General features: G+C 40.0%; 1 protein-coding gene across 1 annotated transcript; it reads left to right on the plus strand.

Annotated features, from left to right (window-relative positions):
- Nucleotides 1–83: 83 nt before the first annotated feature.
- Nucleotides 84–9500, plus strand: ptcd3 (pentatricopeptide repeat domain 3; the record flags this gene model as incomplete). The annotated part of the gene is made up of 23 exons (XM_084352976.1): nucleotides 84–211; nucleotides 702–754; nucleotides 1121–1160; nucleotides 1342–1387; nucleotides 1500–1568; nucleotides 2188–2292; nucleotides 2440–2563; nucleotides 2682–2785; nucleotides 3049–3207; nucleotides 3313–3373; nucleotides 3772–3854; nucleotides 4465–4609; nucleotides 4732–4782; nucleotides 4887–4976; nucleotides 5136–5164; nucleotides 5659–5765; nucleotides 5881–5959; nucleotides 6991–7081; nucleotides 7343–7428; nucleotides 7540–7685; nucleotides 7810–7851; nucleotides 8271–8429; nucleotides 9355–9500. 23 exons carry the CDS (start codon nucleotides 84–86, stop codon nucleotides 9398–9400), a joined length of 2043 nt encoding a protein of 680 aa, XP_084209102.1. The 3' UTR covers nucleotides 9401–9500.
- Between the last annotated feature and the right edge of the window lie 3615 nt (nucleotides 9501–13115).

Raw genomic sequence — 13115 nt, forward strand, 5'->3', positions numbered from 1 at the left:
TCGATGTTAGATTTGGATACAGTGCGGCTTTACTCGAAATACAAACTGTTATTATTTTTCTCTCCCCCTTTTCGGTCCCCCACATGGTTTCTCCCTCCCAGAAGCCTTCAGTGTTTAACAACATGGCGGCGCCCGGACGGCACGTAGGGCATTATATCCAGAGAAACAGCCGATTTTTACTAAATAACTTGGAGCCGTTATGGGGTCACAGGTAATAAAAGTTGTACAGCGGTGTTTTTAAGCAGAATAATATTTAGTCGACTTTTATGTCATTTAATTTTGGTTGTTACATGAGTCTGACAGCTGCAGCTAGCATCATTTGACAGGAGGTCATGTCTTCAAGAAGCTAAATTACGTTACTGCAGCAAATGTTGGCAAACTGTTTGGTTTTTGAGCAGAGCAGATGTATGTCTTAACCAGATAAAAGAACACGGTGCTGTTATAAAAGGACAAATGCTGTCCGTCAGTCATCCTCTGTAACTTCTGCTTGTCTACTGATATTGACCTCATGCTCCGTTGAATGTTGTTTGCAGCTATAATGTTTTTCCATGATATCTTGGCCACCTCCTCCTTCAACAGGTTTCATTAGATACTGCATGTGCACCAAGGGAATCCTTGAATTGATGCAATCTACCAGCAGATTGAAGTCGTCCTTTATAAAATCAGATGTAATGTTACTTCTCTCGTTTCTTTTTTTCCAGGAGTTTTGGTTGGACTTCAGCTTTGCGACAACAAGCTGCAGAAGCTAATAAAGGTAACTTAGAATAAGTTTTATGGTCATGACAGAAACACTCTTGTCAGTAAAGACAATCTCAGTGCTCAACATCTTAACTGCTTCAAAATAAAAGCTACGGCCAAATGTAGTCATCCCTGTTTTCAGGGGCTCTTATGATAGATACCTTGCTAAAACATTGTTGCTTGTCTTTTTCTCATGGGATATGTTGACAATAAAAAACCTGATCCTTCAGATAATTGGATTTTCTGGAGCATTTATTGGAAAATGTCACCTTCTACCAACAGAGGGCATCAATTATGTCAGAGGGAATATGTTGTTTCTAATTGATTGTAACTAATTTATCGGTGACATTAAAATTCCACTGCTTTGTCAATGTTGTTGCAGAATTGTCCGAGACTATTGTCATCCCCAGGAAGAAAACATGGTATGTGTCCATATCAACCGTCAAATGAAGTGTTGAAGGTTCATATACTTCAATCAATGCTGTACCTTTTATAGTCAGAGAAACTTTATATAAATAGATGATCTAGTTTTCTTTCAAGGCAACCAAGTGTTTAAGTTTACACAAACAAGGCTATGAATTAATGTCCCTTCTTATTGAACAGGAGCAAGGAGGCGGTGCTGGAGGCTCTGGCTGCAACTGTCAGCAGGGTGAGAGCTCCTTTACATCTTTCTGATGCTAATGTGGATGTGGATCTTACAGAGTGGATGTTTACTTGATTATCTGTCTGTGTGTGTTGTGCTTTTTCTTTTGTCCCTCCAGGATACTACAGCGTATCCTTACCAGTTCCAGGATGACCCTTACCTCTCTCCCAGGACCTCTACTGAGTTTGTACGTCTCAAGCATGCTAAACTTTACACTGACATTACCTTACTACGTTACTGCATCACTTTTGTTTTCTATTTTTCCTCTGTAATCAGTCCTCTGTCGTGTGTAGGGACCTCTGGGTTGTTGTATTTTAGACCCTGTACACACTTTTATTACAACAAAATTATGGAACTTAAAAATAAGCATTTTTTCACGGCAGATTTTTAGATATAACAGGAAAAGAGCAGGTGTAATTAATAATGTTATGGCTGCATTCATTTATGTTGTTAGTGTTAATAGTTGCACTTCCATCAAGACTAAGCTAAACCGCGCTCTTGTCTTTCCTTTTACTTATGGATTTCTTGTTTATTGTCTTTTTACAAGAAGCCAAATCATTTTTTGAATAATATTTGTAGTTGATGATGTATTTAAGTTAATGGCATAATTTTTAACACCCCCATGTATTTACTTACTTATTTGTAATATGCCAGTCATATCAAGATGGTGTCATGATGAACAGTCCACATCTCTGCTGCATCAATAATCAAAGCAGAATAATCTCTGCTGTAGTGTCTGTAATAAGCAGTTGATATACTGTCACATATTTAGGAACTGACATATTGCTGTCCTTCTCTCTCTGCAGAAGCTGTGCTCTCTCTCTCAGGAGTCGGGCAGATCTGCAGCTAAATACTTTATCAACAGCAATCCCAAGTTCTTCACCAAAGACTTTGCTGAACCACATATACCAGTAAGAACTACACACAAATGAACATATGTAATGAACATAGATATACATCGAGTCTAGTAATGCAGCAGGCTTGGAAGGTTGAACTACAACTTTGTGTGTGTGTGTGTGTGTGTGTGTGTGTGTGTGTGTGTGTGTGTGTGTGTGTAGTGTCTGATGCCAGAGACTGTGTCACTGCGTCTTGAGGAGGTGAGCGAGGAGGCTCTAAAGGAACGAATCAGCTTGAGGAAAGTTACAGCTGCTGCTGACATGTATGATCAACTACTGCAAGCTGGTAAGAACACACACACGCACACACATGCACACACACACACACTCTCAAACTCATTCTGTTTTAGGAAGGTTGCTTCAATCCTTCTACATCATACGTCTTTTGAATTAAATTCTTCCAGGCACAGCAGTCTCTGTCGAAACGACCCACGACCTGTTGGACCTGATCTGTTTCTATGGTGACAAAGACCCTGTCCAGGATGGAGAACCAGAGACGGAGGACATGGTGAGTCATCCCTGATCCAAACCTCAGGGTCACAGTCAGATTATTAAAATAACTGCAATTAATTTTCAATTGACTAAGCAGTTAATCATCTAATAATTGCAACTGTGGACACAGTAAACTTAAAGTCAGGTTTTTGCTACAGCAAGTAAAATAATACACCGGCCGCATTCAATCGGAGACTCCAGACACCATGTTGATACCACAGTGTTTATGTTTATTTTTACTTCTGTCTGTCTTTGTGTGTGTCTTATGTGTGTGCGCAGGAGGAGTCAGGAGAGCAGCCGAAGAAAACAAAAGGGAGAGGGCGCCGGGCCCTCAGCAAGCCCACCTGGAAAGAAAACAACAACGCAGAGAGAATCTTTAACCTGCTGCCAGAGAAGGACACACACTGTTACTCTGCTCTGATCAGAGGCATGGTCCTGGTATGAACACAGTATTTTCCTTATACCTTCAGGCTGCTAATTGTAGGACAATGGTCATTTCGGTGCATCTAGATTAAGTGTTTTTATTTCTATTTCTCTCCTCAGCATGGAGCCCATGCAAAGGCCTTCAGCTTATACACAGACATGCTGAACAACAGACTGACCGGTGAGTTACAACAGACAATAACTCATTAGTTGTAGGATACAAACACCATTTTAAAGGCGCTATTTGGAGTTGAAGTTGTAAGTTAAAGTGATGCCTTTGAAGCGTACACTTGTAATATTTCATTTTTAAATGTTTGCCATAGTTGCTTTACAACAAGTCATGTGTTAAGTTCGAAAACACTTTGATTGGTTTTGACCTTGTGATTAATTTATTGTTATCCTTGACAGTGCCAGTAGATGGTGCCAAATAATCACATTTTCAAACCCTTCACATATTGGCTTTAAACATGACCCTCTAAATCCTGTAGATATCCTCTCTGTCTAAACTATCACTGGCTTGTTTGCACTCCTTTCACTCCCTGTTGAAAGATGACTAATAATTCAGCCTTTTGTTTCCAGCCGACGTCCACATCTTCAACGCTCTGATCTTGGCAGCTCCAGATGTCAGAGATAAATACCAGGAGAGATGGGACGTCATCACTGTAAGATCCGTTTTGACTGTTTCACTCACTTCCTGAGTCCATGTAGCCCACTGAAAAGATATTATGGAATAAATACACAATAAATCAATAAATAGTAAAGTAAATAACTAAATTAAGAGCGATAAAATTTAAGAAATCTTTCAAATTTAACCTACTCATTTGAAATGTTATTTCATCATTCTAGTTCTATTTTCTTTGAGATAAAAACGTTTTTAAAAGGGCATTTTAAATGCATTCATCAATAATTTAATAAAATTAAACCCCAATTAAACACTTGATTTATAACAATTTCTAAAATTAGTAATTTATGTATGTATTGTAAATTAGTTATTCATGATTATTTATTTCATTTTTATTTATTTAGTATTGAACACTTTGGGTCTCCATATATATTGACAAAAAATATAAGAATATGAAAATACTTCTTGACGAGACATAATGACATCATAAGGAATGAAAGAACTCTCAAATTCTCTCAAATGAACAAAATATGCTCACATTCTGATACTGATGTCTATTTTTAATAAACTGTAGTGTTAGATGTGCAGTTCTTTTTGCCATGTGTGGCATTAAAAGTGTGAGATGTTTGTGTTCCTGTCTCTGTGTGCAGGATCTACTGAAGCAGATGAGTCAGCAGAAAGTTCAGCCCAACCTGCTGACCTTCAACAGCGTCCTCAAAGCTCTGAGACGCTGTGGCTCTTTAGGCAAATCACAAGCTCTACAGACTCTGAATGAGATGAAGGCTTTAGGAATAGGTAACTACAAACAAACACCGCACACAAACAAACACAAACACACACAAAGGTGCACAGTAGTAAGATGAGGATGGTACGATGGATGATGTCCTCTGTTAAATGTCTGCTCTGTGTGTGTTCAGCTCCCAGCCTGGCCTCCTTCAGTCACATCCTGGCAATCTTTTGCAAACCAGGTAAACAGAGTTTGGTGTTATGTTACACTTGAACATTCCCGTATAGTCTCTGGTGCGGCTGTCTGTGTGCTGAGTTGTATTAAGTGTTTTTGTTTCCTCCCCAGCCTCTTCTGGTCAGGGCAACGCTGACATTTTACAGGAAGTTATTGCAGAGCTGGCAGGAACCAGCTTCACCTGCCAGGACCCTGATGATAGTATGTTGTCCTGTATTTGAGAAACAAATCTTTGATTTAGTTTTAAACTGATAGAAAAGACATGAACAATTATAATCACCATAACAAAGCAGAGTGATTTATCTATCATGATGTGGCTTTTTAATAATGATAATGTGCCCTCTCTCTTTTTCTCTCCAGCTCTCTTCTTCATAAATGCAATGAGAATAGTAAGTCTTTTTTATTACTTGTTTTATATAAATATTTATCTTAAATGAGTTCCTGCAGAGTGCTAGTCCTTTTTTTAAACTATGACACAGTCTTAAATGAAGAGTTTGTTACTAGAAGCCTTTTTTCATCACTCACATATCTTTCTTTGCCCACTTTTACATATATACACAGGTGTTGCTATTGAAATATCACATCCTACTCAACATCCTATTCAATCAATCCTGAAATCGTTTTTTAATTCCACTTTTATTAATTGATTATTCTAATCAGCTATTTTATTCAGATACTGTGTGGCCGTTTTGTTTTTTACAGCTGTTTATAACAGTTGTAGTTTAAGATTAAGGGTTTTTACAACGTCTTAAATTAGTCTTAAAACATGCAGACACTCTGATCCTGTGTCTCCATATTAATTACATTACTTTGGAGCAGGTGTCGGTCTGTTTTACAGTCCCCCTAACCTGTTTTTCCTCTCTGCCAATCTGTGTCCTAACAGTGTCTGGATAGTAAAGATATGGAGCTGTGTTATAAGATCCAGAGTCTAGTAGAAGTTGGGGAGAATTGGAGGCTTCTGGGAGATTCCTTCCAACAGAGTATTTACTAGTAAGTAAAAACCTTCAACCAACCTAAAACTAGTTACAGAACATGTATATATATGAGCCTTAACCTGAAAGCATTCTTGTCCTATGTAAGTAAACCTCTCCTCTCTCCTCTCCAGTGGTCGCTTCTTCAACCTGCTGTGTATGATGGAGCACATTGACATGGTGTTAAAGTGGTACAGACGGCTCATTCCCTCGGTCAGTATCTCTGCATCTCTCTCCCTGCTCCGAAATGCTACTCCACATCATGTAATGTGTTGCATGAGGATGAGTAGCTGTAGCTGTTGCTACAGTTTCATCAAATAAATCACATAGTCTATTCTGTGGTTTTTGTTGCTGTTGGGTTCTGAACAATCTCCATGTCTCCCGCTTACCTTCAAGCTGTGTTACTTGTCATCTCAGACGATGCGTCAATTTGTCCATTGTGTAGATTTCCTCTACAATCTCTATCCATTGCTCCTCGCTGGGAGCGTCCACTTTACCCCATTTTCATGTGACTTCTTTCTTGCTAGCTATCGACAATATTTTGACCAAATACATATCCCTTATTCGTCAGATCCTTTTACTTAAGCACAAATATCACGCTGTGGAAATATTCCAGTAGTGTAAAGTCCTGCATTTAAAACCTTCATTAAATAATATGGCATTACCAGCTAAGTTTACTTAGAGTATCAGAAGTAAAAGTAGTCATTCCCGGTTCCCTGTATTTTATCTGATGTTTTTGAATTAATATTCCTGTTGCTTTGATGTGTATGTCTGCGTAGATGTTAAAGGTTAAGCTCATTTCAACTACTTTATATGCTGTTGGGTACTTTAATCTACAGGAATGCATCATATTCTATACGATCATCATATGCTTGTAGCTTGGCTGTCCTTGACTTATTTCTAAAAAGTCAACTTTTCATTTTGTCAGAAAAACAGCCTGTTTTCAGCTTTGTGATGATGTATTTCTCAGCTAATAAGTAGGAGAATTTCTCAACACATAAAGGAACATTTCATTCTTGAGTTCATCACAACATTTAAAATCAACACATGTGGAGATGCATGTTTTCACTGGACAGGAAAGGTGTGACATATTGTAACCTGAAAAGTTACTAGTAACTGAAGCTATCGGACAAATGGAATGGATTGAAAAATTTAGGTGGCCGCTCGACTTTCTAATTTTAACTTAAAACGACTCTTTCCTTGGAGAAATGAACAGTACGTTTGATTATGCTCTGTGTTTCCAGGTGTACTACCCGAACCCTCAGGGCCTGAGGGACCTGCTGCAGGCTCTGGACACAGACAGTCGTCTGGATTTGCTGCCTACTATATGGAAAGGTGAGTGCAAAGATAATGTTACAGTTACAGGAATCTAATATCACTCAGTAGATGTCTTAAGTGGTTGATGACTCATGAAATCTGACCACCAGTTAATGACATAGACCATGTTTATAGTCAGAAGCCCTGCATGTTGACATTTCACTCTAAAGACGGTTTCAGAAAGTAAAGTGGAGGAGTTCTCGAAAATGTCAGACAGACTCACATGCTGTTCTTTCACATCTTATTTTGAAAATCTGTTGTTTTCCACCTGTTTTCCAGATATCTGCACTCTAGGCCATGATAATAAGGTTGATCTGGTGGAGGAGCTGCTCACCCTGATGGCCAGAGACAGACACAGTCCTGAGGTCGGTCAGATATCACAGTTCTTCCTCTGTTAATGTTCTACCATTCAGAGACAGTAAATCATTAAAGGTAACTCTGGTGACTGGCTTGTGTTTATGTGTTTGTGTCTGCAGGTTCAGGAGTCTTTTGCAGTGTGCGCTCTGGATGTGAAGAGGGTGTACGATGGAAACAGAGGGAGGCTCAGTCTGGAGTGGAGCAACTCCTCCCTCTCACACATCACCTCCCTGCTGCTTCAAGCCAACAAGACCCAGCAGGCCTGGTGAGAGAGACAGCTGTCTGTCTGTCTGTCTGTCTGTCCATTTACAGGAGAGCTTTTACTGCCAAATGATGTTAAAGTGAAACGCATCTGACTTTTCCCTCCTCCTATCTGTGTTTCTCTGCAGGGACGTGCTGCAGCTCTTCAAAGCCAAGAACAGAGTTCCTCAGTGAGTCTCTACTGCAAACATAAAGAAGGAAATAATTGATTTAATCAGACTTTATATTTACCACATTAAATATCTTCAAATTTAGTTTACCATTTCACATTAGTGCTGGGAGTGTGACTTAAAACAGGTGCCATCTGGAGGAACGTGTTATGACATCCTGTAAGTGGTAATTACAAGTAGTAAAATTTGAATTATTTTTGTTGGCTCCAATGTCTCCAACTTGTCATGACAGGAGCTTTCAGAACAAACGGCAAACATGTCACTAGTGTGAGCTAATAAAAGTGTTAATCTGTTAAATGGATGAGTGTTAATGCAGGTGAGTGTGGATGTAACAGCTCCATCAGATGAAATTTGGCGTAAATGCTCATGTTCGTCGAGCTGTTAGTGATCGTGTTTTTCCCGCTCTGTTTACTCTACAGTGAGGAGCTGTTGGAAGAATTCCTGTCAGCGTGTCACAGAGATGGCTCTCCTCAGAAAGCAGTGGAGCTGGTTCAGCTGTCCACAGCCTTCTGTCTGTCGGCGACACCAAAACTGGCCAAGCGAGCGCTGGCTGAGTTCGATCTGAATGAGGAACAAAGGTGGGGAGGAGATAGTGATAGTATGACAGCAGGAAATGTGTTTTCATGTGAGGCAATCACTTACAAATCTGTGATCTTTTTCCTTCTCGTTCCTTGTTTGAAAACCACAAATTATAGTCAGCAGGTGATACCAGTTGTTGACTCAGTCAGGGTGGTGCGGGGTGGCGAACTTTAAGGCTCAAAATACATCTACTTTTATTTTTGTGGAACAGTCTAACTTGCATTATACTGATTTAACTAACACTACAGACCAGCCTAGAAATAAATGTTGTGAAATCGGCTCCCAAGCACATCTCCCCAGGTTTCATCAGAATCCCATCTGTGGAGATGACGGGGGCAATTTCATAGATTTTGAGGCCTCCAAGACTAAAATTCATAAGTTTTTTCTGTTTGAACTACAAAGGAGTTTCATCCCTAGCAGCTCCACTGATGCCCATTTTCCACCAATATGGAACTGGTTCTGATCCTGTACCTTATTTTCAACCATTCTGAGCATTTTAACCAAAATTAACTGGTTCAGAACAAAAAATGTTGGTTCCTCGCTGAAACCATAAAATATTTTTTTAACTTTCAGTGGGAGCTATAGAGGGCATGATATGTTTCTACAGGTTACTGTGCACAGTGCAACGCCCGACATTGATGACACACCAGATGTTTCCATTCACAAATGGTCGTAACACAGGCTGGTTCACCAGATGGCACCAAGGATCTCAGAATCTAGAACAGACTGGTTCAAGAACCAGACCACGTTTGGTGGAGTAGGGGTCATATTATCCTAGAGTCTTTTTTTAAAGAACACAGAGGAGAAGCTTCTTCACTTTTTAATGTAGTTACTCTACTTGGAACTACAGAGGAAAATGTTCCAGTAGAATTTCATCTGAATGAGTATTATTTTTAAAATATCTTGTTTTTCTGTGTCACCCAGAGCTGTGTTATCTGAGCTGGAGTCTGCAGGAGAGCCCTCTGACTGATGCGAAGGATAGTGGCTGATCCATCGATACAAGAATCTGACAAACCTGTAGAGAGTCTTCTTGTTTTGTTATATGTGTAATAAAAATATATGTCGCATAAATACAATCTAATCCTTTCCCAGTGCTTTATTTTGTGTGTCAGCTAGAGGCCGCTGTTTCTCCTTGTTTTGTCAGGGCATTAGTAGCTCACTTCATAAGATTTTACCAAAATGTCATATTTTACAGTTTATTTTCTTCATAATTCTTGTCAGCTCAGTTTTTGTGGAAACCACTGTTCATTGCTACAATGAAGCACATTTTAACACATCCGGAGAAAAAGGCATGAATGAATGTGACGGTCGCTGTCACGACCACAGAGGGGGATTAGTATGTTCTGTATATTCCAGGGCCATAATGTATGTGGTTTAGAGGAAAGGACACAAACGCAAATTTCTCCTGGTGATAATGACCAACTTCCTCAAATGACTGATAAGCTACTTCCACACAGTGCTGTTTGTGTGGCACTGTGTGGACGTAGTGCTTTTAAAAGCTCTGGATGTCTGTTTAGAAATGTCAGTGTCTTATTTTTAGCTTTCTAAAACTCCATCAGTGTCAGAAAACAACACACACAGACAGTGGCAGATCTTTATTTGCAGGATTGCACTGAGTGTGTTTTACAGACTGAGGATTTTATTGACAGCATGTCTGGACAAGACGGCTACCTGAGCTGTGAGGATTTTTTTTTTCTTAATTTAACACATAATGATGTATCGTATTTGTATTAACTGTACTAATTTAATGCTATTGTTGGCAGCAATCACACTCAAAGCATACAGATGAAACACTGGTATCATCTTTGGACCTGTGTGTACAGCACACGTGGGAGATGCTGAGAACAGGCGTGGGTAAGTGTGTGTGCAAGCCTGTACAGGTGTGTGTGTGTGTTTCTCAATCAAAATGTTTTATCTTCGACCAATCATCGGTCGAGTTGCGGGCACGACCAAATAAGGACAAGTGGGCTAGAGTGAGTGAGAAGGGAGAGGGAGGGGTACTTTAAGATGGGTGTGGTCAGGGGACGGAGTGTATTGTCCTGATGCACTCTGCTAAAGTGTCGCATTTCAACACATAACCTCAAGGACTGCCTCTGCTATTTAAACTTGTGTTTTTTCTCTGAGATCTGGGTTATGATACACAGTCGTCCCTTCTGTGAGGAGTACCGAAGGTGTAGTTAAGGATTAGAAACAGCCTGGAATAATGGGAGAAGTGTAATGTTACCCACAACAATGGGGAGTTTGATTCGCCCGGATGAAAGGCAAACACGTCACACAATACTTTGTGTTCCTCAAGCTTGCAAAAAAAACAACAACGCTGGAAGTGTCCGGTCACCAGCATTCCTCTCTCCCACTCCTTTATGCAAGATGACTGTACTGTCCTGGAGCGGAGGTCAGAGGTCAAACCTGTTCACAAACACAGGATGTGGTGGAACATCCACGGATGTTTTTAATACCTCCACCGAGTGTTGATTTTTAACATCTCTTACTTGATGTGAGGTTAAAAATAATTCTGGGCTTTTAGAGTAAGAACCTGTTTGTTTCCTTGTTCTGCCGGAAAGAAGAAGAAGAAGAAGAGAGGGAGGATGAGGGAAGAGGATAAATAAGTGCTAGTGGTGGGAGGAAGGAGCAGAAAGATTAAACTCTTGAAGGGGAACCTCATAGCTCTGTTAAACCTCAGATATTTTAGACAAAGTGTGCAGAGGAAAAAAAGAGGTTGACAACTCAAGTCAAACTGCAGATAGAAGCACAATCTACCCACGACACGATTTCATGACTGACAGCTGTGATTGGCAGCCAGCACTGCCAGTCCCCACGCACTGGGAACAGCTAAAGATGAAAATTCCCCAGACCTGAAGTCATATTGTCTTTCAGTCCAGCCTCACCACATTGTTTCAACTCTAACAGCAGTTTCAGGCTCAGTATATCCCATTGTTATTAAGCTTTAATACCAACAACCAGCAGTTTGGCAATCAGCAAAGAACTATCTCCAAATGTATGCTTATTCAGCGAGCATGGGATGACATCTGACTACTGAACACACCCGTGTCGGCTTCCTAAATCGCAGCTCGGGGTGGAAGCAGGGAGGAGAGTCCTGATTATAAAATCCCCACCTTCAGTGCCATGAACACGCACACTGTAGTTTATTTTGAATCACTTCCACACACACTGTCCCGCCGCTGGGAATTCTCCCTGGAGAACCAAATGTGGATTGATCCACTGCTGAAAATAGTCCCCAATAAATGCTTTTTTTTTTTTGAGTAACTTCTGTTACACAATAAAGTGTCCGGTTGTGTTGAAAGGAAAATAATGTGTTTTTGTATACATTTACACCATCAGTGGGAACCAATTGGGCTTGTGGCCGAGTGCCATCAACAGGGTAAGTAAGTCTTCAATTATTCAGACGTGCACTAACAGTGTTGTGGGGTTTGGTTTCCTGTGATTTGTTGATAGTGTAAAAAGATGTAGAATATCACCACCTTATCCCTTAAATATAATTACAATATAGATATATAATGAATATATCTAAATCAGTTTTATCATCTAAAGGAAGGTCAACGAGCAGATGCAAACATCAATAAATCTGCATTTGCACAGCATGTGTTTTTTTTAAACAACTGTTTTAATTCAGAAAGTATGTTCAGACATAAGTTGAATTGCCAAGTTGTAACAGACTGCAATAAATCAATAAAGCTTTTATTAATTAACATTAATTATGGCTGCACTCCAGTCAGCTGTGTAGTAGAGGTCCATGCACATGAAGTGAACTAAATGGAACTGAACCATCATTATGGTTATTATTGCACCTGTGTTTTTTGTGCCATGACAAAAGAAAATGTCAGATATAGCAACTTCTGATCAGCCAATGACAATTTCAGGCTCAAAATGACAACATGCGGCTCGTCACGTCTGCTTCTGGTTTAACCCGGAGTACGGTAATGGATACAGATCTAATTTAATTGGTTGAACAGATACAGATGCAGATAATGGCGCTCAGTCATTCCTCACTAAAGATGCTATTGAGTTCAAGCTGAGCTGTCAAGTTTCATTTGAGGTTTATTAAATGTAGACTGCATTATCAGATCAGTGTGTGGGAAGCCATTGTATCGGGAGTGTTGCCTCGGGGAGTCGTGACAGTGTGATGTAGCTTAATAGTTAACGAATGTTTACCTGAGTAAACCACAAACCACAAACAAATGTGTATGTATGCAGTTCTATATATAATATTAAAATGGATATGAGTCACATCTCTCACACAGTGTCAGCGTCTGTTCTGTTTGGTTTATGAGTCACAGTAGCATGTGTTTAAAGCATTCACTGCATCCTGCACAATGGTCAGCCTTTCAGTATGTCTATCGGTCCTGTCTGTGGCCCTCTCTCCCTCCATTTCCTCCTATCCACACTGCCGAGGGGCAGAGAAGCAGCCAACAATAGTGAATCGGCCAACAGTTTATTTGGCTTGTTGACATACTATCAGCATTATCACATGAGCCGGCTGTCGGCTTCCAGCCCTGGTTAAGCACCAGCAGACAGAATCCAAGGTCCTTCTGTGGCTGTATTCACATGGGAACAGAAATAATCGGCTGCGGGCTTTGTTTCAGTTCAACATTTGACTTCTTTACATCAGCCATTGAATTATATGAGAGGGTTATTTTTAAATTGTACTCAAAGCAATTCATTACACG

The sequence above is a fragment of the Pagrus pagrus genome (genome assembly GCF_965226575.1).
Source record: "Pagrus pagrus genome assembly, chromosome: 5".
In the NCBI taxonomy this organism is placed as follows: domain Eukaryota; kingdom Metazoa; phylum Chordata; class Actinopteri; order Spariformes; family Sparidae; genus Pagrus; species Pagrus pagrus.